Source organism: Pipistrellus kuhlii, unplaced genomic scaffold (assembly GCF_014108245.1).
Source record: "Pipistrellus kuhlii isolate mPipKuh1 unplaced genomic scaffold, mPipKuh1.p scaffold_m20_p_10, whole genome shotgun sequence".
In the NCBI taxonomy this organism is placed as follows: Eukaryota; Metazoa; Chordata; class Mammalia; order Chiroptera; family Vespertilionidae; genus Pipistrellus; species Pipistrellus kuhlii.
In genome coordinates this window covers 51,714,025-51,741,314 of record NW_023425405.1, presented here as the reverse complement: position 1 = coordinate 51,741,314, position 27,290 = coordinate 51,714,025, and the positions used below count along the sequence as shown (strand labels likewise).

The 27,290-nt window shown below is 40.2% G+C and overlaps 1 protein-coding gene across 2 annotated transcripts in view; it reads left to right on the top strand.

The window, feature by feature from the left end:
* The window catches only part of SLC26A3 (solute carrier family 26 member 3), a 36,395-nt gene extending 9,754 nt beyond the window's left edge, over positions 1-26,641 (top strand). For both annotated transcript variants that reach the window (XM_036429774.2, XM_036429775.2), the window contains 19 exons: positions 819-1,125; positions 1,631-1,770; positions 3,140-3,250; positions 3,439-3,611; positions 5,225-5,389; positions 8,452-8,604; positions 9,036-9,118; positions 12,645-12,792; positions 12,904-13,017; positions 13,138-13,215; positions 15,147-15,242; positions 16,756-16,862; positions 17,891-17,960; positions 18,052-18,144; positions 19,805-19,900; positions 20,217-20,450; positions 22,558-22,612; positions 25,449-25,591; positions 26,180-26,641. In XM_036429774.2, the coding sequence (XP_036285667.1) occupies positions 995-1,125; positions 1,631-1,770; positions 3,140-3,250; positions 3,439-3,611; positions 5,225-5,389; positions 8,452-8,604; positions 9,036-9,118; positions 12,645-12,792; positions 12,904-13,017; positions 13,138-13,215; positions 15,147-15,242; positions 16,756-16,862; positions 17,891-17,960; positions 18,052-18,144; positions 19,805-19,900; positions 20,217-20,450; positions 22,558-22,612; positions 25,449-25,591; positions 26,180-26,203 (2,214 nt within the window). In that variant the 5' untranslated portion in view covers positions 819-994 and the 3' untranslated portion in view covers positions 26,204-26,641. The remainder of the gene's footprint in view (positions 1-818; positions 1,126-1,630; positions 1,771-3,139; positions 3,251-3,438; positions 3,612-5,224; positions 5,390-8,451; positions 8,605-9,035; positions 9,119-12,644; positions 12,793-12,903; positions 13,018-13,137; positions 13,216-15,146; positions 15,243-16,755; positions 16,863-17,890; positions 17,961-18,051; positions 18,145-19,804; positions 19,901-20,216; positions 20,451-22,557; positions 22,613-25,448; positions 25,592-26,179) is intronic.
* The last annotated feature ends 649 nt before the right edge of the window (positions 26,642-27,290 follow it).

The following is a 27,290-nucleotide window of genomic DNA, read 5'->3' as shown; positions in this document are numbered from 1 at the left end:
ATAATAATTGTAAGTGCCTCAAAGAATTGTGAGGGCTAACTAGGTGATATGCATTAAAAGGTTTTGCAAAATTGGTCCTTTAAATTAAATATAATAGATTGAGGTAAGAACAAAAAAATTAAACATCTTGTGCAGAAAATGTAAATAGTTAGAATAATTAGTTTCATTTAGTAAATGTCTATTGTGTGCTAGGAACAAGCTAGACGCTTTGAAAACATTCTCATTCAATATTCAAAAATCTCCCTGAAACTTGCGTTTTATTATCCCAATTACGTAGCTAAGACTTGGAGAGGTTTGGTAAATTGCCCAAGATCTTTCCTTAAAAATATCTCATCACAGTGAACTAAGTAACCAAGTAATACTTTGTGCCAGTATACAACTATAAATTGTAAAACTCTATTTCACCTCCAGAGACAATAGAAAAATAACTTGAATGGGCAATATATTTGAATTGCACACATTAAACGCATTTTCTAAGGAATTACAAGAAATTCTGAATGGTAAAATAGAGCAGCCTTGACTGGAGTTAGGGGCTATGAGTAAACTTTAAATCTAATCAGTCCCATGACAACCTTTCTATGAAAAAATAAAAATAAAATAAAGTTCCTTTTCTTGATGAGATCTTACTTTACAAGTATAAAATGCACTCACTGGTTAGTAAACTGAGTCAATTCCATTGCTTTTTGGCGGTCTTTTAAAAATAAGTCAACAAGAGACCTTGTTTACTTACCCAAAGAAGCCGTGTCCAACTCATTGGAATATCACTGTCGCAAAACACAATCCAGGTCCCTTAATCCTGCCTCTTTTGATCTCAAAAGGTGGTAACATTCAGTCCAGAGCTCACTCATCTGTAAATTGCATCACATTATCTCCAAGTTATTTAAGAAGCAAGCTCCGTTTGGTTTCTGGCATTTTAACCTGTTAAAGGCAAGGAGAGGGTTTGCCACATCGTTCCAAAGGTCTCCCACTAAGCAGAGCCTCCAGAGGAAGCGAAATGATCGAGCACATTGGGAATCGGTACATTGAGAACAGGCCGGTGTATTCTGCAAATGCCTTTCAGGAAGAACATAAGAAGAAAGACAGATATCATAAGACGTTTCTGGATCATCTCAAAGTGTGCTGTAGGTAAGATGTTTTTAAAGATACTGGCTTAGAAATAAAGGAAACGCTTCCTCCTAAGATTTTCAAACTTTCATTCTCTCCTTTCTGGCTCTAGCCCAGAGCTCTCAGAGTCTTCTTATCTTTGGTTTCCAAACTTCCCTGCCAGAGCAGGAAAGGTCGACTCTGAAATGAACACCGTCTCAGCTCTCAACACAGTCTTTCCATGTCAGAGGGCTAATAGATGAGGACAGAGGCACATTCTCAATTGAAATGCAGGACAATTCAAGCTGAAGATGACAACTAAGCTCTGTTACCGCTAAAGAAAAGCAGCCTTTTTCTTCTTAAAAATCCTTTGGTGGTGGCCCAGGGGGCAGTTGATATGAGCAAGGAGGTGACTGTTCGTGGGAAAGTTAGTGAACGTGCTAGTTTCCTCTTTAAGATATTATCGTCTTTACCAATGTTCCACCTACAATGAGGTACTGAGCTTAACATTTGATTGCAACTGACCTGTGGCTTTCAACTTTTTCAGCTGCTCCACACAAAAGGCCAAGGGAATTGCCCTCTCTTTACTCCCCATAGCATCTTGGTTGCCAGCATATCGGATAAAGGAATGGCTACTCAGTGACATTGTTTCTGGAATCAGCACCGGGCTAGTGTGTGTCCTGCAAGGTAAATTTTTCTTTTTGAGATGTAACTCATCTATCACAAAATCCATTCTATTAATGTATACAATTCTATGTTTCTTGGTATATTCACAAGGTCATGCAACCACCATAATCTAATTCCAGAATAGTTTCACCACCCCCCAAAAAATCTCTTGCTCATTAGCAGTCAATTTCCATTCCCCACTCCTTGCATCCCCTTTGCAACAACTTTCTGTCTCTTATGGATTTGCCTGTTCTGTGCATTTCCTATAAATAGATTCTTCTGTATCTGGTTTCTTTCACTTTGAATAATGTTCTCAAGATTCATCCATGTTTCAGCATGTACGGACATTTCATTCCTTATAGTGGATGAATAATATTCTATTGTATGGAAAACCCACATTTTATGCACTCATGGGTTGATGGGCATTTGGATTGTTTTTGTTTCTACTTTGTGGCTATTAGGAATAATCACTGTGTACAAGTTTTTGTAGAAACAGTTCTCTTGGGCGTATAACTGCTGTGTCTTATGGTAAAACACTAGCAACCTATCAGGGTTCAAATTTCTTCATGTCCTTATGAACACTGGTTATTGTTTGCCTTTTTTATTTTAACTGTCTATTTTAACTGTCCTAATGAATATAAAAGGTATCTTATCCCAGCCTGTGCAGCTCAGTGGTTGAGCATTGACCTAAGAACCAGGAGGTTATGGTTCAATTCCCAGTTAGGCACATGCCCAGGTTGCAAGTTCAATCCCCAGTAGGGGGCATGTGAATCAATGATTCTCTCTCATCATTGATGTTTCTATCTGTCTCTCCCTTTCCCTTCCTCTCTAAAATCAATAAAAACATATTTTTAAGTTAAAAGGTATGTCATTGTGGTTTTGATTTGTATTTACTAAGTGACTAACAGTGGTTGAACAACTTTTTGCATGGAGACTTGTATGTTTGTCTTTTGTGAGATATCTTATTTAAATCTTTTTCACATTTTAGAATGAGGTTGTCTTTTTATTGTTGAGTCATAAGGGCCATTATTCAAGATACGATTTGCATATAATTTCTCCCATTTTATTGGTTGTCATTTCATTTTCTTTGAAGCACACACTTAACATTTTTGATGAAGCCCATTTTATCTGTTTTTAATGTGGTTGCTTATGCTGTCAGTGTCATTTCTAAGAAACCATTGCCTAATCCAAGATCACAAAGGTTTACAATTAGGGTTTTTTTCCCCCTGAGTTTTATAGTTTTAGCTCTTCTACTTTCATCTTTGATACATTTGAGTTAGTAAAGTAACTTATATGTAGGGTCCACATTTAAATATTTAAAGAATCTAATGAGAAACTTCTGTGATTCCCCTTGCATGAAAAGTAAACCCTGATATTTGTGTATTTACAGGTTTAGCATATGCTCTACTGGTCAACATCCCTCCAAGCTATGGGTTATATGCAGCCTTTTTCCCAATTATAACCTATTTTTTCCTGGGCACTTCTAGACACATAGCTGTGGGTAAGTGAATTTCTGGGCTAATTAATGCTCCACTGCCTTCCCTTTATGAATTTCATGAGCCACGCACTATCCATTTCAAATTGTGCGTTATTCAGAAGCAGAATCAGTTTCTTGTAAGAATTAGGACTGAAAGACAATTGTGCTTTAGGGAGACATTTATTCACCACAATTCACCCTCTGTTGATTAGGTCCATTTCCAGTTCTGAGTATCATGGTGGGAGCAACAGTTATGAGACTAAGCTCAATGGACAATTCAGATGCTATGGATTCTAATAATAGCTCAATGAGTAGTAACTCGTCACTAGATGACTATAGGGTGATGGTGGCCGCCACAGTCACAGTTCTTTCTGGAATCGTCCAGGTGAGCACTTACTCATATAAGCTACCCTCCCAATCTGCTTGCCCTGATCTGTACACGTTTCTTCTGATTTTCCTCCTTCTTGCCACCCTTCCCCACTTTTCCATTTGATTGGTAGCCCTCCTTCCACAGCCTATAGGAAATAATTTTAAAAGGGCCACTCACCACAGAGTGGAGAGGCAGATCCACATTGCAAAGATGAGTGAACATGGGTCTAGACTAGAGAGAAAGAAAAGTGAGTACAGGAAGGGGTGAGAAGTGAAAAGCTGAATTCAATAAAATATAGTCACTAAACATAACTACATGCAATCGACAGTGAAACTGGGAGCTTTGGAACTTTTTTCTTTGTGATTTTTCAGGGGGACTGTAATCTAGTTGGAAGGGTTTGTGGTTTCAGACTTTGAATTGTCCTCTTCAAAGTTTTGGGAAAAGCTGAAGAGGTTAATGGAAGGGCCTAAAGCCTCTTTCCCAAGTAAAAATGTCATGGATTCTTTAAGATGTTGCCTAAGTTTGTGAATAGTGATACCATTGGTTACAACCTTTTTTTAAAGAAAAAGTCAATGTGTACAAACACGTAAGTGGTGTGTCTCATTGACAAACATCTTGGTCAGGTCTTTCTAAGACATTTCTGAACCTAGTGCCTCTGTGTGTCCACAGCTCTGGCTCCATTCCAGGGACTTGAATGGAAAGGCGGGCCAAGTATCCAAGGGAAGGAAAATCCATCCATTCACCTGATTGCAAAATAGTGGTGCTTTGCGGCAATTTACCATTTTTGCCCCTAGTTAAAACCGAGCACTTTATATGTCCAATACACAGTTATGTAATTCCCTACAAAAGTCAAGCAACTTGTTTGAAGGAATATGAATGGATGTTCATCTATGCCCGCTATAGCAGCTAGAATGTGTAACTTACAATTACATAAGAAAAATTGATGAAGGCTGATGCTAGTAGATAAGATTCTGCTATGAAAGGATTATAGGTATATCTTCTAAAGATACTTCACCTTGCCGTAGCTGGTTCGGGCCAGTGGATAGAGGGTCGGCCTGCGGACTGAAGGGTTCCAGGTTCGATTCTGCTCAAGGGCATGTGCCTGGGTTGTGGGCTCTATCCCCAGTGTGGGTCATGCAAGAGGCAGCTGATCAATGATTCTCTCTCATCATTAATGTTTCTATCTCTCTCCCTCTTCCTTCCTCTCTGAAATCAATAGCAATGATTCTCTCTCATCATTAATGTTTCTATCTCTCTCTCCCTCTCCCTTTCACTCTGAAATCAATATAGATGATAGATGATAGATAGATAGATAGATAGATAGATAGATAGATAGATAGATAATAGATAGATACTGCACCTTTAAAAAGGGGGGTAGATAAGCCTGTTACTTTTGGAGTGAACTAGACTTGCATGCTATTTGAACAGCATGTAACATTCCACCTTGGGGTGTGGGGTGTGGGGTGGGGAAAGAAGAGGTGTTCCAGGAGGCAGGGACTCATGCTACTTTGATGCTTATAAGTACAGGCTGAACCTTTACATTTTGACCATTTCAGCCGCCGATCCCTCAGGTTGCTGAGTGTATTCCTGATCTGCACTAACCAAGGCCTTTGCCCTTCTCCTTCCAGTTGCTCCTGGGGGTTCTGCAGGTCGGATTCCTGGTGATCTATCTCTCTGAATCCCTCATCAGCGGCTTTACCACAGCTGCTGCTGTCCACGTTCTGGTTTCCCAACTCAAATTCATGCTTCAGTTGAGTGTCCCATCACACACTGATCCGTTTTCGCTTTTCAAAGTAAGTATTCCTTTTGCTTTAAAAAGTGTTTCAATACATGTGATTCACTATCGTGTTTCTGGGAGAGCTTTGCTTTAATGTCGTGGGTCTTGCCTACAACATCCAAGAAACAAATGGGTCGCGAAATTTATTCACATTAAGAAAAAGTCAGTGACAAGGAGAACAACATTGAAAACTAACCACACCTGCTGTACAGCTCATGGGAACACCAGAAATAAAGTGCCACTACTCTTATATTTGACTGTTAAGTATTATTAAAAAGAAAAAAAAATCTACATACGTTATTAAAAGCTTTAATATTTTGTCCCAAATTTTTAAAAATTTCTCAAAATCTTACTTCGAAAGAAATGTGCTAATTGAGTGAAAAATGCTTCCCCATTTTTAAAAAGCAGGTCTCGTTCTTTTAGAGTTGAAGTTCTTCTTACTCTTTGATGCTTCTCAGTTTATAAAGCAAAAGGAAATTGGCCAATAGGTAAATAGGACAGTGGTTCTTCTTCTTACAGAGGACTTACTATAGAACATATTCTTTTTTGTTTTTTTAATTTTTTTCCCCATCACCATTTATTCCCTTATACCCTCTTCAACCTCCACCCACGTCCCTCCCTCCCATAATCACGGCCCTGTTGTTAGTGTCCATGAGTTCCTCCTCCTTTTATTCTTTTTTTTTCTCATTCCCTCCACCTACCTTCATCCTCCTCCACCTCCATTCACAATTGTCTACCTGCTCTCTATCTATGAGTCTGTTTCTATTTTGCTTGGTAGTTCAATTTATTCAGTAGAGTCCACATATGAGTGAAATCATACGGTATTTGTCTTTGTCTGGCTGGCTTATTTCACTTAGGATAATGATTTCCAGGTCCATTCAAAGGGTTGAAAAGGGTAAATTTTTCTTTCTTTTTACAGCCAAGTAATATACCATTGTGTAAATGTACCGTATCTGTTCTATCCATTCATCTACTGATGGACAATTGGGCTGCTTCCAAATCTTGGCTATCCAATATAATAAAGAGCTAATATGCTAATTAGACCAGTGGGTGGGGGTGGGGCCAGCAAGAGGCGGCCACAGGGGAGCAGGCCTAAGCCACAGTCGATCATTCCCCCGTCCCCAAGACTCCCAGGCTGCCAGAAGAATGTCTGACTACCAGTTTAGGCCTGATACTCCAGGGGGCTGGCCTAAGCTGGCTGGTGGACCTCTTTGGAGGGGTCCTATACTGCAAGAGGACACAGGCTGGGCTGAGGGACCCCTGAATACAAAAATTTTCATGTACCAGGCCTCTAGTTGTAAATAATGCTACTATGAACATAGGGGTGCATTTACCCTTTCAAATTAGTGTTCTGGGTTTCTTTGGATAAATTCCAGAAATAGAATTTCTGGTCATAAGGCAGTTCCATTTTTTTTAAAGTAGTTTCATATTATTTTCCACAGTGATTACACCAATCTGCATTCCTACCAACAGGGCACAAGGGTTTTCTTTACTCCACAACCTTGTCAATATTTGTTTGTTGATTTATTGATGCTAGCCATTCTATTCTGACATGTGTGAGGTGATATCTAATTGGTTTTAATTTGCATTTCTCTGATGATTAGTGATGTTGAACATCTTTTCATATGTCTATTGGCTATCTGTATGTCTTCTTTTGAGAAGTTTCTATTCAGGTCTTTGAACCATTTTTCAACTGGATTTTTTGGTGGTGTTTTCGTTTGGGTGTTGAATTGTATGAATTCTTGATAATAATTATCCTCTTATCTGATGTATTGGTGAATATTTTTCCCATTCAATATGTTTGTCTTTTTATTTTGTTGATGGTTTCCTTTGCTGTGCCAAAACTTTTTAATCTGATGTAATCCCATTTATTTTTTCTTTTGTTTCCCTTGCCTGAGGAGATATATTAAAAAAAAAAAAAAAAAGTACTGCCACAAGAAATGCTGAGATTTTACTTCCTATGCTTTTTTTTCTAGGACTTTTATGGTTTCAAGCCTAACATTTAAGTCTTTAATCCATTTTGAGCTTATTCTTTTGTGCAATTTAAGAAAGTGGTCTCATTTCATTTTTTTGCACATATCTGTCAAAATTTCCCAAAACCATTCACTGAGTAGACTATATTTAGCCCATTGTATGTTTTTGCCTCCTTTATCAAATATAAAGATGTGGGTTTATTTCTTGGCTCTCTATTTTGTTCAATATAGAGAATAGTAAAGATTCCATAATAAAAAAATAAATAAAAAACACTACTAGAACTGATAAATGAATTCATTAAAGGAATAGGATACAAAATAAATATCCAGAAATCAATTGCATTTTTATACACCAATAATGAACTACCAGAAAGGGAAACTAAAAAAAAAATACCATTCATAATTGCTTCAAAAAGAATGAAATACCTAGGAATAAACTTAACCAAGGATGTAAAAGACCTGTACTGGGAAAATTACAAGACACTGAAGAAAGAAATCAAAGAAGACATAAATCAGTGGAAGTATATAACATGTTCATGGATAGGAAGAATTTAACATCATTAAAATGTCCATACTACCCAAAACAACCTGCAAATTCAATGTAATTCCTATCAAGATACCAATTTTGTATTTCACAGTAGAACAAATATTCCAAAAATTTATATGAAACCAAAAAAGACCTGGAATAGCAACAGCAGTGTTGAGAAAGAAAAACAAGGTTGAAGGAATCATGCTACCTGATATCAATCTATACTACAGGAGCATACTAATCAAAACAGCATGGTACTGCTGTGGGTGGTGTGCTCAGTGGTTAGAGTGCTGGCCTGCACACCGAAGGTTCGCAGGTTGGATTCCCCATCAAGGGCATGTATCTGATCTGGGTTGCAGGTTTGAGCCCTGGCTCCAGTCAGGGTGCATGTGGGAGGCAACCAAGCAATGTGTCTCTTTCACTCGCTATCAATCTCTGTCAGTTTTTTTTTGTGTGTGTGTGTTTTTGTTTTTTTTTGCTTCAATGCTTATTTGTATGTATTTGAAAATAATTGAGTGTCATAATCAAATTATACATTAATATAGTTCTTGGATGTTTTTGTTTTTATAATTTTAGATACTAAATTCCTTATTCACGCAAATAGAGAAGACTAATATTGCAGACCTTGTGACATCCTTGATTATCCTCTTTATTTTATTTGTGGTTAAAGAAATAAATCAGCGCTACAGAACCAAACTTCCAGTGCCCATCCCAATTGAACTCATCATGGTAATTGATCACCTTAAGACTTTCTCTCATAACTCATGACTCTCACCATCTGTAGATCAGGAGGATTTAGTGGAGCAGATGCCATCTCTGCAGTTTCTAGGCCTAATGTTTAGTACAGTTTTATCTTTATTCAGAATTAAGATTTTCCTCTTATGATTTTGGGTTTGTTCTGTCCATTTAAGACATGGCTGGTGCAGAGGGCAAGATCTCTAACAAGTTCATAGATCCATTTGAATTAATGCCTCAATTTTGGAGGGACATTAGAATTGCCTCAGGACTTCTCAAAAAGTAGCAAAGCCTGGGCTTGAGATTCATTTCTAAGAGGTCAAGGGATGGTTTTTGGCTTCTTTTTTTTTTTTTTTTTTTTTTTTTTAAGCAAGACTCTTAAGTATGTCTCACGTTTCTAACTTGGGCAATTTGCAACTTTGCAGACTGTGATCGCAACAGGGGTATCCTATGGCTTTGATTTCGAAGGAAGGTTTAATGTGACTGTGATTGGGAACATGCCAAGTGGGTAAGTGTGTCTTTTAGGAGGACCTCTCCTTCCAAGCACTCATTAAAAGTTACTAAAGACGACCAGCTGAAGTGCATTAGCCCAGGCCAGAATCCTCCCTGCACGTGGCCTTGATGAGGAAGACGCCCTGCTCTCTTTCATGGAGGGAGCCACAAAGCAGGACATAGGGGCCTGCGGTTCTTAATGTCAGAAACTGTGCCCTTGTTCGTCCAACCCAGATGAACAGGGACTCAAACACAAGTAAAAATGAAGTAGTAAAAGTAGAAAAACAGCCACTAAAACCTGCTTCTCCTCATAAAAAAAGAAAAGGAAAGGAAAAGAAAAAGGAAGAAAGAAAACCAAATGAAACCAGATTTCCTTGTCCATAAATTACTACAAACAATATGTAGTGCTTTGTTTGTGTTACGCGAGCCAAGAGCCGACAGTTCAAAAGAGACGCTGAAGGAATACCTGGCACCCTGCTCGAGCAACCCGGTTAGGCACACCCTGTCCTTTCTCGTGACCAAATCCAAAACAAGGCCGGAGCGCCTCTGCCGCTGCCACAGGATGGGAGGTCCAATTCGTATGAGGAATTTGAAAATGGATCTCCTTGCATTTATTGGATTGAGAAGAGAGATCCAAATCGGTGTTCTCTTTCCTTTGGCTGCCCTCTGACCATAACAGCAATTTCTATCAAATTGCTTACAATGATAGGTTGTATTCCAGTATTTAAAAAAAAAACAAAACACACACACACACACACACACACACACACAAACAAAAAAACAAAAACAAAAAAACAACAACAAACAAACAAAAATAAAACCTATGCTTGCCGAAACCGGTTTGGCTCAATGGATAGAGCGTCGGCTTGGGGACTGAAAAGTCCCGGGTTCAATTCCGGTCAAGGGTTGCAGGCATATCCCCAGTAGGGGGTGTGCAAGAGGCAGCTGTACCTTGGTTGCAGGCATATCCCCAGTAGGGGGTGTGCAAGAGGCAGCTGATTGATGATGACCCTCTCTCATCGATGTTTCTAACTATCTCTCTCCCTTCCTCTCGGTACAAAATCAATAAAATATATTAAAAACAAACAAACAAACAAATAAATAAATAACCATCCCCAACTCCAACATTTAAAAACAAAAACAAACAAACAAAAAAGAAACCCTATGCTTAAGGTGTACTTGAAAATTCCAGGAATCAGCATTTTGTGCATTGCTGACTTAAAAATAGCCAACTTTTTTTTTTTTTAAGTTATCTTGGAATATTATTTCTCTCCACTCTGCAGATTTCAAGTTATTAAATTTTAATACATTAAAAAATCTTGTCAGAGGGTTTTAGAAATAAGAGATAAACTGAACATCATTGAGTTACAATCTTAGAGACTTTACTTTGTGATGTTAATGGACCTTTCTCCTCAGTGTGTATGGAGTGGGGGAGGGAGGAATTCACATTTATTAATCGTTACGTTCTACAGTGAGGCAGTGTAGCTCAGTAGGCAAGCTCAGGCGTTCTAGAGGCGGTGCCTGGGGTTTTGTTCCGACTCACTTAGCGGGCCCTTGGGTGCAGGAAGCTAAGTAAACAACAGAGCCAAGAAATGAACTTAAGTCCTCAGACCACTCTGTCTGTGGTTGTTTAGAGGCCAGAACAAAAGATTAATAACTGACTTCTGGTTATTTTGCTATACACTGCACATTTTAATTGTACCACTGATTTTAGGTTTCTTTAATAAATAAATAGTATCCCAAGATAACTTCCTGATTCATGATAGCTGCAGAATGTGAGATAATGATACTTCTTCAAGTCAGAGCTGAAAAAAAAATTTTTAAGATAGATATTAACAAATCATTAAGAAAGAGTTGAATGGAGCCTACCTAACCCACGCCAATAAGTTTTAGACGTTTATAGGAACCGGGTGGGCAGTTAAGTATTATAGATTGCTGTTGCTGTTGCGATCTTTGTACTGTTTAGAATACAGTTAGTAAATATCTTTTAACTGCTCTAAGTCCATGAGGCATAAGCACAAAAGTATCCTCCGTGAGTTGAACGTTTTCCTGGCACAACCTCATTCTCAATGAAAACCCTCTGTCTGCTTCGGGGCCACAGCTGGCTCTCGCAGTTCTGTGGAGCCCAGGCAGAGTCCAAGGCCCATCTGTTTGCTAAGGGTTTTCCATGAAAGGCTACGTTATCAACGGAAAGAAGACTTTCTTGCTGGCCTTGCCTCAGAATTGTGTTTCCTCAAAAGCCTCTAACCCATGGATAACTAGTGGGACCGTTGTAGGGGGTGCTTTGCACCCTTTGCAGCAATGCGAATGGGACCTAAAATATTTTGCATGAAGCGTATGGGGATATAAATATACACTATGATATGCTTCTACTAGCAAAATCATATCAGATGTACCACTGCCATGGGGCTGTATTTACAATCTTGTATCAAATTCAAGCAGCATTGCTTTTCAACGATAATATAACAGATTCCGAAGTTGGCAGTGATACTAAGTTCTGGCTGGTCATGCTCCAAAGTGAGGCACCATTCATCCTAGATTGCATCTATTTATTGATTTGCCCCCAAATTATGGACCACCTGATCTATGCCATGAGGGCTGGTCAGTTCTGGTCACAGAATAGTGAATTAGTCACAGTTCCTGCACAGTATCTGGGGAGGGGAGTTGGCTGGGGATGGGGAGGTATCAAGAGTTAGGGGAACACAGAGAAGCTCTCCTAACCTTTGATGGTGAGGGAAGACATGCTAGAGTAAGCATGTCAAACTCAAATGCTAACAGGAGCCAAATAAACAAGGCTTAAGTTTATGTGGGCCACCAAAAACAAAAGCTTCAATTTTCATAGAAACATAGATTTATTTCAATAGAGACATGCTGGAGGGGGGAAAAAAAAGGTTGACATAAATGAGTAATTATTAACATAAAATAATAGGACATTTTAATAAAAATTAATATTTTTTCTTGAACATTAACTGGCCAGACACTGAATAACTGCACAAATTAATAAGCGTAATGCAAATAAATCTATTTTTTCTGTCCTCCGAAAGCGAAATATTTCCACACACACCAAACAAGTCAGTCCAAGACTAATGACATGGCAATCAGCTGCTAAAATATTCACTGCTAGTATTAGTGGAGAAAAATGGTGTGCCTGCATGTAAGGTGCGTAAGGAAAACGAATGCAACACAATTATAGTAATCAGTCATTAGCGAATGCTGTAGTTTGTTATTAATAACTTGAGGCTCAGTGCATGAAATTCATGCACAGGTGGGTTCCCTCGGCCTGGCTGGCTATCAGGGCCAATCTGATCACAGGGAACAGCAAATTAGAGGCTTCCAAGGTGAGAGAATGAGAAACAAACAAAAAAGCTGGGTATGGGTGGAGCATAAATTCTGGGAAATTGTAACGATTGAGCAGGAATGGAGGGAGGGGGTAGACAGGGGGCCTTGCTGAGAAATTTGGACATTTTTCTGAGCACAAATGGATGTCATTGAAGATGTCCAAGCAGGTTGGTGACCTTCAGACTTGTTTACTTCGATTTCAGATTTGAGCCACCTATCACGTATGACTTGGAGACTATCCAAGGAACTATCGGAGACAGCTTCAGCATTGCAATCGTTGGCTTCGCAGTGGCCTTTTCAGTGGCCAGCGTTTATTCCCTCAAACACGATTATGCGATTGATGGCAATCAGGTGAGTTTACAGCCGATGCTGGGTCTAATTTGGCATCTTTCATCCATGTTTCATGTTCACAAAATCCGTGGTGCTGCTCCTAATGAAGATCCCTTCTTGTTCTCTTGTCAGGAGTTAATAGCCTTGGGAGTGAGTAACATATTCACTGGATCATTCAAAGGATTTGCCGCAAGCACCGCCCTCTCCAGATCTGCAATTCAAGAAAGTACTGGAGGCAAAACGCAGGTATTTCTGGACCTTTGCGTGGAAAGCCATCCTAGCTTAGTCCCCAGGGAATGCTGGACCTGGGAGTGGGAGGTGGGGGGTAGAGTTGACTTTGTAGTGGGAATGTTTTCTTCTACACAGATTGCTGGGATTCTCTCTGCTATCATCGTGCTGATTTTCATTCAAAACCTGGGATTTCTTCTGGCGCCACTACAAAAGGTACCAACCGTCCCTCCTTGGATGCTCTCTCTCTCCTTTGGGTGATGGATCAAGGTGATGGTTCCTAAACTCTAGAAACATAAGCCAAACGGGAAAACGAGGGAACTGCAAACTCTCAAGCACTCTTCTCGGCCAGTACTCTGCGGGCCATAAGTATTTCTTTTTTCCCATGGTAGCATTTTGTGAATGCTAGGAATGCACGTGCCCAAAAACACCTTTTCTACTCTCCTCTTCCCATGGTCAAACACACAACCTGTTCTTGGGCATCTGCCCTGCAGCTCCCAGGGTTTGGTTTGACTCCAGGACCAAAGCTGTCAGATTGCAGGAGGGGAGCAGTCAGCCAATACACTGGGGAGTGTGCCTCCCCCTCCTCTGCCCAGCTCTCATGAGCTGTCATTTTTGAGGCTTTAGCTGGAGGCTTTGAAAACTACGGCAGCGCCCAGGTGGAAAACGTAAAACATGGGCTCTCTGGGAAGCCAGACGAGGGTAAATATATATGCAGCCCTCTGTGGTGTGGACAGGGTTGTGAGGGAGAGCACGGAGCACTGGCTCTAGACCTGCCTCTCCTCCTGGCTCTGCCGCCTGCTGTCTGTGTGCTTTGGGGCAAATGACTTAACTTCTCTCAGCCTCAAGTTCCCCCAGACATATCCTCGTGTGAGGATTAACAAAAATACTAAATGAATAAATAATTAAATACACACACAGCCCCCTCCATAGAGAATGGTGCCCTAGGGTGCTTCTTCCCGGTGCATTCTTGGGTTTTCCCTCACCCACATCAACCTGGAGAATTAAAGAAAACAATTGCCATATAAAATCATAGCTCTCCAGGGAATAAACAATGCCCAAAGTCATTGTCCAGAATGAATTAAAGCTCCTGCTATAAAGAAGTCACGTGGCAAGTTCTTAGACCACTGTGTCGGCAATGTCCTTGTTTCACCCACGTAGCTGCTTTGCTTCTTTTTATCCCAGGAGGACAAAAGAACCCACAGTGGCAGCTAATAATCCATATTTCCTGGGTGCTTACTAAGTATCGGCAGGATTTTATGCATTTTACATGTATTTCAATAAAATATATGTAAAGAAATCAATAAAATATATGTAAAGAAAAATCTAAATAAGAAAGGGAGCAAACTTGGCTAGTCAGCATTTTTTCACCTTAACTGGCATCATTCCCCATAAGACGAGTGATCTCCCTCGGACATGTGAAGGAAGAATCAGGAGCCTGAAGTGCTGCTGTCACAGAGCTGAGTTTTCTACCCCGATCTCTTAGCATATCTACTCTTCAGTGGTCGGTACATCAGGACTTTTTAAAAGAGATTGTGCACCTGGGTGGTTAGTACTGGCTTTGGAATAGTAATTCATTAGCTCATCCACTTGCTCACTGAGTAATAATTAAGCCTCTCCTGGATGTATCCACTATGGTCGGTTCTGGGGGTACAGCAGGGAACATGAGAGATTGGGCACACGCTGTTCCAGAGAGTCTGCCCTCAAAGAGTTGTTCACCTCTGCAACCTTCAGCTTCCTAGTTCGAAAAGGCATGATTGCTGAGCATCGTCAAAGTTTTGAATTCTTATCCCAGGACCTCAAGCTCCCCAGACTTGTTTTTAAATTAAGAGCCACCCCCTGTCCCACCTTCAAAAAATAGACACACAGTCACCTCTCTCTGATCGACTAAAATTTATATCCGCCATAAGTCTTAGGCCCTGCCTTGCTCTGTGCCAGGGTATAGGCTAGTTGGTGCTGTCAGGTCATCGATGCCACTGTCACTGTGGTGGGGGAGGTCTGGTGTGTCCCGCATGGCACTGCACACCGGACAAGGGTGTACACTTTGCTTGGAGGCTCAGAATTCACTTATCTGCAGCCTTCACCTTTGCTTCTGTGCGGCTGATTTAGTTATCTGAAGGTACATCTGCAGTTTATGTTTCTCACAGTCCGTCCTGGCAGCTCTCGCACTTGGAAACCTAAAGGGAATGCTGATGCAATTTACAGAAATACGGAGACTTTGGCGAAAGGATAAGTATGATTGTGTAAGTAGAGGCCACGGCATTTGAGAGAGAAATCAGGATGGTACTTAATGCTGATGTAAGATGCCTATCTATATTGTATATTCTGAGAAATTTTGTTCCTATATATCTGTTAAAATGACTTTAGTTTGTTTTTTATCTGCTATCTTTAAGCAACCTACTCTAGTGATCATCCTCTGGGATTTTAATTTAAAAGGATGAACTTCTTGCAAATAAGAAAATGCTCCAGAAAACACTATAACCTCCTTAGATCTGCCCCAAAAATCCCTGCAGTCCTCCCAAAAGCCACAGAAACTCTCTGAAGTTCAGGGTATGCATTGCTTTTGTTCCTCATTACACCAAATGTTAGTTACCAGAGGATCATGAAAAACTTAAGTCCTGAACATTCCTTTTGGAAGTGCCCTGTGAAAGCTCCCCTTGCTCTCGGCATGCCTTGTTGTGAGAAGCAGAGTCCAGAATTATATCAGGGTCAAAGTCTGTGGCATAAAAACGCTTAGCATTTCCTGTAGTACTTTACAGGCAAAAAGCAATAAACTACACCTGGTTTACTTTTTTTTTTTTTTTCCTGATCTCTGTATCGTTCCAATTTTAGTATATGTGCTAACAAAGCGCGCACTACAGTTGGTTGACTTTTTTGTTCCGGCTAGATAATTGTTGGGGATTTTCACAGCCCTTTTGCCTACTGATTCTTTTTTTTTTTCTTTGTTGATTTAAGAAAGGAAGGGAGATATTTATATGAAAACATCAATGATGAGAGAGAATAATTGATCTGTTGCCTCCTGCACATCCCACGCTGGGGATCGAGCCCACAACTTGGGCATGTGCCTTGACCGGGAATCGAACCATGACCTCCTGGTTCATAGGTCCACGCTCAACCACTGAGCCACGCCGGCTGGGCCATATTAAGATCCTTGGAGAGATCATCACTATTAATAAAACCAGCAGACCAAAAGTATAATATAGCCAGTAATCTGCTCATTTTAAGGATCAGCAGCTGGTTCTGCAATTTTAGCTGTGACTGATAGACTCAATCATTTCCTTGACCAGGCCAGGGATGGGATTAGCAATGAATACACTCTGTTTGGATTTTTTTTTTTTTTTAAATCTGCTTGTGTTTCTGTGGTTCAGAACCTGAGCCAGTAGACATGGCCTCTGGAGGCAGGTCCCTTCTCCTATATACTTCCAACTTCTGCTGTGTTCCCTAGAAATTCATGCTTTCTCAACGAACCTAGCAAAGTGGTCGGCAAACTCATTAGTCAACAGAGTCCAACATCATCAGGACAATGATTGAAATTCCTTTTGAGAGTCAAATTTTTTAAACCCAAACTTCTTCTAACGCCACTTCTTCAAAATAGACTTGCCCAGGCCGTGGTATTTTGTGGAAGAGCTACACTCAGGGGGCCAAAGAGCCACCCGTGGCTCTCGAGCCATGGTTTGCCTACCACTGACCTAACACATTGTACTTGAATCAGAGTCCGTTGTAGTGTGTGGTGTACATGTTGCCTTCCTTTTGCAGCTCATTTGGATCGTGACCTTCATCTTTGTCACCGTCCTGGGACTTGCGTTAGGCCTGGCGGCTAGTGTGGCGTTTCAGCTTCTGACCATCGTGTTCAGGACCCAATTGTGAGTGATTGCCACACTCTGTATCCTTGCAGACTTTGGCCTGCCAGTGTCGGGAGAGAAAAAAAAAAAAAAAAAACTTGTCGCTGATTAAAGGGAAAGTAGTTTAATGGGTAGGCATGCAAATCTATCAAGATTGGCCAGTCTGTTCTTCCTCAAGTTGCTCACTCCAAAGGCAATAGAATGTCCCAAATCAAAGCAGTAGCTGAGGTCTCTCCAGCTGTTGGTCTGCTCCCTGCCTGCACTCAAATTCAAAGAAGTCACAGAAATGTATATGCCTTACTATTTAAATTGGGGAAATGTGTTCCTGAGAAGATGGTGAGATTCTCTATGACTGGTAGAGTATTCTTCCTCTTTATAGGCTGTTAGATTGAACTCCCACCTGAATAACATGGAGCTGAACTAAGAATTTCTGAAAGGCCCCGCTCATCCTAGAATTCCACAAAAACAACAACACTTTGAATGATTGATTCTTAAGGGTCATCCGGTCCAAGTATCTTTTTTAAGCCACTCAGCCTAAATTGGATTATATTGTGACAGAGATATAAGACTTCTTAGCAGCTAAGGAGTCCTAGGTCACAGGGTTATCATAGTTAAAGTTAATCCTTGACTGATGGAATGCATTTATATTGCAATGTTACTGCATTCATCAACTCATTTGTATTTTCATTCATTTCTTGGGGACTCGGCAAACATAGAGACAAACTGAATGGTCACAGGCAAATCATCATACTTCCCCATGTCCACCTTATACAACTGGGTAAACATATCTGTCTTTTTCACCAAGTAACTGTGGTATTCAGAATCAAAACAGCAAACCCAAATACTAGAAGCTTTTTGTAAATTGTCTTAGGAGCTGTGGCAGACTAAGGAAAACAAGGTATTGGCCCTCCATGGTCTCTAAGGGCATAGTGAATCTTTTACATTTTTAAAATGAGCATGCTTTGGTACGCTAGCAAAACATCAGTGTTAGCCATCTAGGCCTCCCAAATATGTATGCATGATGTATGTGGCATTCATTTTCCCTACAGTCCGAAATGCAGTACCCTGGCTAGTGTTGGGAGGAGCAACATCTACAAGAATAAGAAAGATTACTCTGATGTAAGGAAGATTCATTTTTTGCTTTGATTTGCTCAATTATATTAATACAAATCCACTGGGCACCATCTAATATTACTTTTCTGCCTTCCAGATTTATGAACCAGAAGGAGTGAAAATTTTCAGATGTCCATCTCCTATTTACTTTGCAAACATCAATTTCTTTAAGCAGAAACTTATTGATGCTGTAAGTTTGGGGGTTATTAATTTTTTTTGTAATTCCACAGAATATCTAGAAACGACGAAATGTTGGTTTTGTAACAAGAGAAGGTCATGGACTTCACCTATGTTAAGGCCGGGTTTTGTTGGTGTTTTTGTATCCCATGTCTTAGAGCAAGTGGAAAACTGCCTTGTAAAGGGCCTATTCATATGTTGGAAAATAAGATTCTTTGAACAACTTCCAATAGACAGTCATCTTTTATTAAATTCTGATGTCAAGTAAAAAGATCACAGTGAGATTTGGGGCTACTGGTTTTTCATAGATATTGTCCTACAGATTTTCCTGAGGAATCAACTTCAGAAAGAGAAAGAGTGATATGTAATGTTTGGTTGTATCACTGAAGACATTCAGAATAGCAAACAAATATATATAATATAAATGAAATTAACAAATATAACATAAATGAATATTTAACATGAAATAACAGCTGAGTGTTCCCTGGTGGCCTGAAGAGAAGATGACAAAGAAGCAGTGGTTAAGGTTAAGAAACAAAAGCTCAGCACTTACTCTTGAACCCGCCTTTTGGTCTACTCTTTACTTTGCAGAGTTTCTGCCTTAGCCCTCACAGTTATTACTAGACTAGAGGCCTGATGCACAAAATTCCTGCCAGGGGCTCCCAGGGCCAAGGCAGCAGCCCAGCCCCCACCCCGGCCCTCACAGCAGTAGCCCTGGAGGGACATCCAGTCTAATTAGCATATTATGCTTTTATTATTATAGATTGGTGCGCATCAAATATTTTTCTACAAAATATTTTACAATCCTGGATCATAGTGTGTATATAGCTTTACATACTGTCCTTTTCACTTAATGTAGTGTCTTTCCATTTAACTATATTTTGTCAACTTTTTTTTAAGTTACATAACTTGACTCTTTTTATCTATTCTCTGGAGCTATATGTTGCCACAATAAAAACACATTTGTTTTGAAAAGGGGGAAATGGAGGTTATCCTCTGGTTATTATAAAATAATAAAATTACAATATAAATAAATTATAAACTCTCATAATAATAGATATTATAAAATGTAATCATATACTTCTAAAAATATATTTTATTGATTTTTTACAGAGAGGAAGGGAGAGGGATAGAGAGTTAGAAACATCGATGAGAAACATTGAACAGCTGCTTTCTGCATACCCCCTACTGGGGATGTGCCCGCAACCAACGTACATGCCCTTGACCGGAATTGAACCCAGGACCCTTCAAGTCCTCAGACGAACACTCTATCCACTGAATCAAACTTAGGGCATATACATTTTAATAGAATAGAATTACATAGAAGTATATTAGTTAGATGCCACCATATTCAATAAATAGAAAATAAATAAAATAAAATAAATCCTTTAAGAGTGTTTTGGGCCAAAAATACAGGTTCAAATTAGAGTTTAGACCCATTCATGGATCACATTCTGGATGGTACCCAGGTTTTTAAACATTAATCATTGCATACATGCTGAGCAGACCATCAGTCTGACACAATGCTCTCACTGAGGTTGTTTGAACCATTTACATTTTATTACTAATATATGTCTTAATTCCTTAACCTACCCTACTTAAAATCATTAGAAATATGCTATATAAGTAGCAAAATGTTCAATACTGTTGTAACACGACGATGGGTTTTTCAGGTTGGCTTTAGTCCGCTTCGAATTCTACGCAAGCGCAATAAAGCTTTGAAGAAAATCCGAAAACTGCAGAAGCGAGGCCTGCTACAAGTGACACCAGTAAGTCTCTTGTCCCCATTTCTGTGTGTTGTAGCTAAACGCTCAGTAAAACATAGGTCAAGATGTTTTATATATATAAAATGCCAGATAAACAAGGTATGTCATCTGTCAATTAATGTGGTAATAGTATCTTTGAGGCTCTCCTTCAAATTTTATCCTCCTAGGACAATTTTTATTATCCAAAGAAAAGAGTTTACAATCTCGTTTGCTTGATCCAGTTTTAAATTTGTGCTTCAGCAAGTCCCTGATTATCTCTGACACACAGGATGCATTTCTTGGTCGGAGTTTCCATGCGTATTGCTATCTTCTCTTGCAGAAAGGATTTATATGCACCGCTGATGGCTTGAAAGATTCCGATGAAGAGCTGGACAACAACCAAGTAGAAGAACTGAACCAGCCAATCAACACCACAGACCTGCCCTTCCAGATAGACTGGAATGCTAATCTCCCTCTCAGCATTGCGGTGCCTAGAATTGACCTGCACAGCCTCATTCTGGACTTTTCAGCAGTGTCGTTTCTTGATGTTTCTTCAATGAGGGGTCTCAAAGCGGTAATTTCTCCTTTCTTAATGGAAGTAACCAATCAGGTGAAAAATTGTATTTGTGGAAGGATGATCCTTTAGACCACATGTGTCAAACACAAGGCCCGCGGGCCAAATCCATCCCGCCAGGCCTTGCAATGTGGCCCGCACCGCGCTGTCATCACTGCACTCCGCTGCGTTTCCATCACAATGACAGTTTATGACTGTTCAGTAAACCATTCGGCCCGAGATTTAGGCTGGATTTTAGATTTTGGCCCCTTCTCTGATTGAGTTCGACACCCCTACTGTAGACAATACACATTTTTTTAAATTTATTTTATTAATCTTTTACAGAGAGGAAGGGAGGGAGATAGAGAGTTAGAAACATCAGTGAGAGAGAGTCCTCTATCAGCTGCCTCTTGCACGCCCCTATTGGGGATGTGCCTACAACCAAGGTACATGCCCTTGACCGGAATCGAACCTGGGAGCCTTGAGTCTGCAGGCTGATGCTCTATCCACTGAGCCAAACTGGTTTCAGCAACAATACACATTTAAATAGAAGTAAATCAATATAATCTTAGAACATTCCATGGCGGGAGTGGGAGGGGGCGGGCGGGGCATGTTCAGGGAACTCTTTAAGAGCGCATGTCCCATGAGACTGGCGTAACATTTTGGAGGCAACCAAACCTACATTTCTAATCTATGCTGAACCTGCGAGGAGACAACTCTGCTCTCACTCCTATGAAATTTCTGGCCTGTTGGCCCCTTTCTATTCTTATGGACATTGGATCTAAATTGTCCTAAAATACAGAAGATTTGAAAAGTTCTTGGGAACACATGAGTTAGGGGCTCCTTTGGTGTTGATCTGCATTCGTTATAAGCTGATGGGATTTCGCCTGGCTAAATAGCAATCTGTTTTTTTAAAAAGGAGATGTGTGAGAGAATAAACATGGCAAGTGATTTGGGACTTAAAAGCAGGACTGAAACCATCAGGTTGCTCTCTGTTTTCTTTCCACCGTTTGTGGGCATTTCTAAAATAAGTTCGTTTCTAACAGAATTGCAGAAATGGGTAAAGAAAGTTTAAGAAATTCCACATTTCCCTCTTCTTTTGCTTGGTTTTTCACAAACAAAAAAAAAATCTGCCTACATAAGAACAGAGCTAAGATAAGATCTATTAAGGAGGGTAAACTGCAGAAAAATTAGAAAATAGGATAATTTCATTTTATTCAAACTTCTCATTAAAAAATCCTAAGTCTGCAAACTGCTTGCTTTTTCTTTTCTTTTCCTTTCCTTTTTCTTCCTTTCTTTCTTTCTTTCTTTTTTTTTTTTTTTTTTTGTGTGTGTGTGTGTGTGTGTGTGTGTGTGTTTGTGTCAGCTTTGGAGGAAAAAAATACACACACATCATATTGCTTTTGTGTGTGTTTTTATCCTAGCATATTGACTTTTTTTTAAGGATAGCACAAAGGACAGGAACTCTGCCTTACGTTTCATTAAAGCCCAACTTTTTAGCTCAGCGTCTCATAGATCAACCGTATACACTACTTCTCTCACCTTATATGATCTTAATGATATCTCTACTGGTTTCTGCTCTTAGCCTAGAGACAAAAAAATTGAATAAAGATTGTTGGTGCTGGGCACATCTAATCACTGTGGACAGGAATAATAAACAACTTATGAGTCCCAGGGCTTTCGTGTGTGTGTGTGTGTGTGTGTGTGTGTGTAGAAAGCTCTAGCTGATATCATCTCACAGAAGAAGAAAAAAAAAAACTTTTAAAATTAGGGAATGACATCAGCATCATGGCATACTGAAAAGACTCCTTTGTTTCTCCCTAAACTTAAATTAAGTCAGAGTTTACCTGGGGAGCTACAGCAGCTCAGTTCCCCATCACACTTCCCAGAAGAATGATCACTTTTACCTTCCTCCTTCTCACAAAAGGGAATTCTTTCCTTTGGATTTCTCTCTTTCTGTCACAGAGCCTTTGTTTTGAGCATGCGTGTCTCTTGACACTATTCTCTCTTTTTGAAATGTAACAGGTTCTGAAAGCATCATGTCAGTTTTTATAATTATGACAGTTTTCTTTACATTTCTGACAAGTGAAACTGTTCCCCAAGGAAGATCTGACTTTCTTTTTAACAGATTTTGCAAGCTTTCATCAGGATCAAGGTTGACGTGTACATTGTTGGAGCTGATGGTAAGTTGTTTTATTTTTAAATCCCGACAGTCACTTCAGGTTCATTGCCAACTCTTGATCTCTCCAAGAACAGCTTTTTTTTTTTTTCTTTATGATCACCAAGAAGGAAGTCTAATTTTTAGCTGAGCCTATAGAAATCCCTCTGGAAATAGCATCGTCGTGTTTCAGGTCTGTCAATAAAATTGTAATTAACTTTGCAATTTGAATCCTAGTTTAATAGGCAGCAATAAATAAATAAATAAATAAATAAATAAATAAAAGTGGCTATGTAACCATTTTTTACTCCACTCTTCCTGGAAAAGTAGATTTGTTTTCTCTTTTCTTGCCTCCCTTGATTCGGCAGCCCATAATAACCTGGTTTCTGCTTCACCTCACTGAGGAGGTCATCAGTAACCCAGGTTGTCAAGAGCAACTGCCTCCCTCCAGCTTCCTTCTCATGGAGCTTGCTTTAGTATTTGGCCCTTTCTTTAGCATTTGTCTTTTCTTTCTTTTCTTTTTTTTAAACTTGATTTCAGAGAGGAAAGAAGAGGGAGAGGGAGAGCTAGAAACATCAATGATGAGAGAGAATCATTAGCAGCTACCTCCTGCACACTCCACACTGGGGATCAAACCCACAGCCGCAGCATATACCCTGGTGGAACCAAAGCATGACCTCCTGGTTCATAGATCCAGGCTCAACCACTGAGCCATGCTGGCCGGGCAGCATTTGTCTCTGAAACTCTATCCACAACTTCTGCAAGCCCCTTCTTCTGATTCACTTCTCACCACTCAGAGCGCCTCAGTGTCTCACACTGTCTCTCTCCCACTCTTGACAGCCAGTCTTTCCCAGGCTTCACCCTTCACCCCATAGGTCTAATCCCGTGAACTCTTTCAGGTCCATCTTCTACATGCTGATGACTGCAAGTGTATCTTGTTAATGAATTCCCAAACTAGACCTCCAGCCCAGGCCTTTCTTCTAAGCTGCAGATCCGTGTATGCAATTGTTCAAAACTAAATATATGATCCTCCTACCCAAAACCACTCCTTCTCTGTTCCTATCTCCGTCACTCCATCACCACGCACTCAGTTGTCCAAAGTAGAAAGCCCGGATCCACCTTTAATCTCTCCTCCTCCCCTTCCCTCTGAATTCAGTGAGTCACCTGCAGGTAACGCCGCTTGAATCAGTCTCTTGCTTGCCGTTTCCACAGCCTCAGTCCACACCACTGTCATTTCTCATCTAGGCCCTAGGAAAGACGTTTCTAGCTAGTGCCCGGCCTCTAGAACGTTCTCCGACCCCATTTTCTGACTAGGAAGCTCTTTCATGGCCCTAGCCTGTTTAGCTCAGTAGATAGAGCATTGGCCTTCAGACGGAAGGGTCGTGGGTTCGATCCTAGTTAAAGCTATGATCGTTGGTTGAACATTGGTTGTAGGCTCGATTCCTGGCCCTGATTGGGGCACATACAGAAGGCAACCGATCAATATGTCTCTCTCACGTTAATGTTTATCTCTCTTCTCCCTTCCACTCTCTCTAAAAAAATCAATGGAAAAAATATCCTCCATTGAGGATTAACAACAACGAAGAATTTATACCTCAGGCCCTGGCTGACATGCTCAGTGGTTAGAGCATTGACAGGTGCATGAAGGGTCATGGGTTTGATTCCCAGTCAAGGGCATGTACCTGGGTTACAGGTTGATCCCCTGTGCATGTGGAAAGGTGATGTGGGGTGATCAGAAAAGATGTTTTCTTTTTTTTAATTTTATTGATTTTTACAGAGAGGAAGGGAGAAGGATAGAAAGTTAGAAACATCAATGAGAGAGAAACATCGATCAGCTGCCTCCTGCACACCCCCTACTGGGTTTGTGCCCGCAACCAAGGCACATGCCCTTGACCGGAATCAAACCTGGGACCCTTCAGTCTGCAAGCCAATGCTCTATCCACTGAGCCAAACCGGTTTCTGCAGAAAAGATGTTTTCTTATGGAAATCAGCAGCTTTGGGAAAATAGGCTATAGCAAGTAACTGGTAAATAATAGGTCTGGCCATCCAAACTACAGCATATCATTGGTCTATAAGCAGATGCTCTATTTTAGCAGAATCCTAATTTGTGAAAATAAGCCACAATTGATGCATCAATCATTTACTGGGAAGATTAACTCACTAGGCTCCTGCCTAAAAGAAAGTGGATTGATTTTCTTCAAAGAACTACTAAAAGTTTTTCTAATTTTTTATTGTTATTGTTAATTCTCACTCTATGATTTTCCCCCATTGATTTTTAGAGCGAGTGAAAGGGAGGAGGAGAGACACAGAGAGAGGAACATCGATGTGAGAGAGACACATCAATTGCTCCTGCAACCGAGACCAAAATTGAACTTGTGACCCTTCAGACCATAGGCCAACGCTCTGCCACATGTGTCAAACACAAGGCCCGCGGGCCAAATCCGTCTCGCCAGGCCTTGCAATGTGGCCCACACCGCGCTGTCATCACTGCACTCCGCTGCGTTTCCATCACAATGACAGTTTATGACTGTTCAGTAAACCATTCGGCCCGCGATTTAGGCTGGATTTTAGATTTTGGCCCCTTCTCTGATTGAGTTCGACACCCCTACCCCCTGAGAAAAACCAGCTAGGGCAGTTTTACTCATTTGAATATTTTTCTTCAGTCTTTTTACGTTAAGGCATTAAATATATACTTTTATTAGAGAGATATCCTCTAGTTCCGGAAGACACTGTACTGATGGTACGCTGGCATCATACCACTGCAAACCCCAAACACTTAAGCAAAAGCTTATGAAATGTATGTAAAGTTTAAAATTAATTTACACTAAAATTTAAAATTATTCTTTCTTCTCTCTCTTCAGATGATTTCATTGAGAAGCTCCAACGGTGTGAGTTTTTTGATGATGAAGTCAAGGACTCAATATTCTTCTTAACCATCCATGATGCTGTTTTGCACATTTTGATGAAAAAGGATGACAGTACTTCCAAGTTTAATTACAATCAGGTACCAGCTCTGGGTGACTTTGACGTTTGTGTAACCAATCAGAGAGCCTCCCCAGCAACCCTCTGTCCAGTAGTGGGATTGAGAATTGTCACCACGTTTTCGAGGGTAAAGTATCGGAACAGAATTTAAACCTGAGGCCTGATCAAAGCTTTAGAACCAACGTCAGCTCCTTGCCTTGTAGACAGGGGTCAGCCTCCAGGGGCGATTTATGTAGAAGCTGAGTGTGCTCGGCCAACAAACACACATAGCCCCGCGGGGTTCGTGTGTCCCCTGACACAAATGTGAAGAAATGCATTTACAGGTTATATTGTTCCTTTGTTAAATCAGGCCTTTGAAAGATACTTACGTTACAACCTGGTGTCACATGTTTTTTCATGTTAACCAAGTAGCAATGAAAGGTACTTGATTATTACAATGCAAGACAAAAAATGTGATGATTCTGTCAAATTCCAGCTCTAAACCTAACCCTAATTTTATCATACAGACCACATTTTTAATACAAGATCTGATTATTGAAAGGGTTAGAACTTAAGACAAAAAAACAAACAAAACAAAAAAAACCACCAAAAACTTTCTGTCTTCTTCCAGGTACCAGTTGAAACGAAATTCTAATCAAAATGTGATCCAGAGGGCTTCTCATCTGACCATCACGCACAGAACAACTTTATACCCAGAAAGTTATTGATGTATTCATACATTGTATGAAGAATATTGTTATTGGACACAATTACGTTTCAAACTTTGGAACAAGATTGTTCTAGCTTGATATATTTTTTCACATATGTAGTATAAAATTATGTAAATACTCTAAATTTTATAAGCTTGTAGATTTATCAAAGGAAGACAATTTTTGTGTTTATATGTATTTTTGTAGCATTGACAGATTTCTATCCAAATCACTGCTTTCACACATGTTTTATGACACCACTGCTTTGAATCTTGTAATTTATACTGTTCATACAGTAGGTCATTAATACAGCTCCACTTAAAAAAATTCCATTTGTACAGTAGGTGTGTCGTTCTATTAAATTTCTTGTTTGCTTTCTGAAATACCTTTGCTGCGAGCCCCCTTTCAACGGTCTGACTCGAAGCTTGCTACATTAGAATCTTCTAAAGCCCCTGTCCAGATTTTTTTTTAAATTTTTTTAATTGATTTTTTATCGAGTGGAAGAGAGAGGGATAGAGAGTTAGAAACATCGATGAGAATCATCGATCAGCTGCCTCTTGCACACACCTTTCTGGGGGTGTGCCCGCATCCAAGGTACATGCCCTTGACCGGAATAGAACCTGGGACCTTTTAGTCCACAGGCTGATGCTCTATTCACTGAGCCAAACCGGTTTCGGACAGATTATATGATTATCACTGTAGCTTTTCAAAACATCCAGCCTCCTCTCTAGATTTAGACACAACCTTTTCATTACTAGCTTTTGAAGCAAATCCTTTTTTTTTGAAAATTGTGTCCACTCATGGAAGATAGACACTGAAAAGGCAAGAAGGTAAAAAGGAAAGAGAATACTCGATGGGTGGCCCCTCCTTCCTGGTCTTCCTGGGAAGAAGGAAAAGAGAGCAGAGGACAGTCTGACTCTCCCTTCACTGCTGCTCACAGGGCAGGAGGACAGCTCTGCAGCTCCATGTAGCTGGTGCATGAGTGTCAGCACACACGTGCTTCTTTCCTCCCCTGGCACTGCTCTTGGTGCA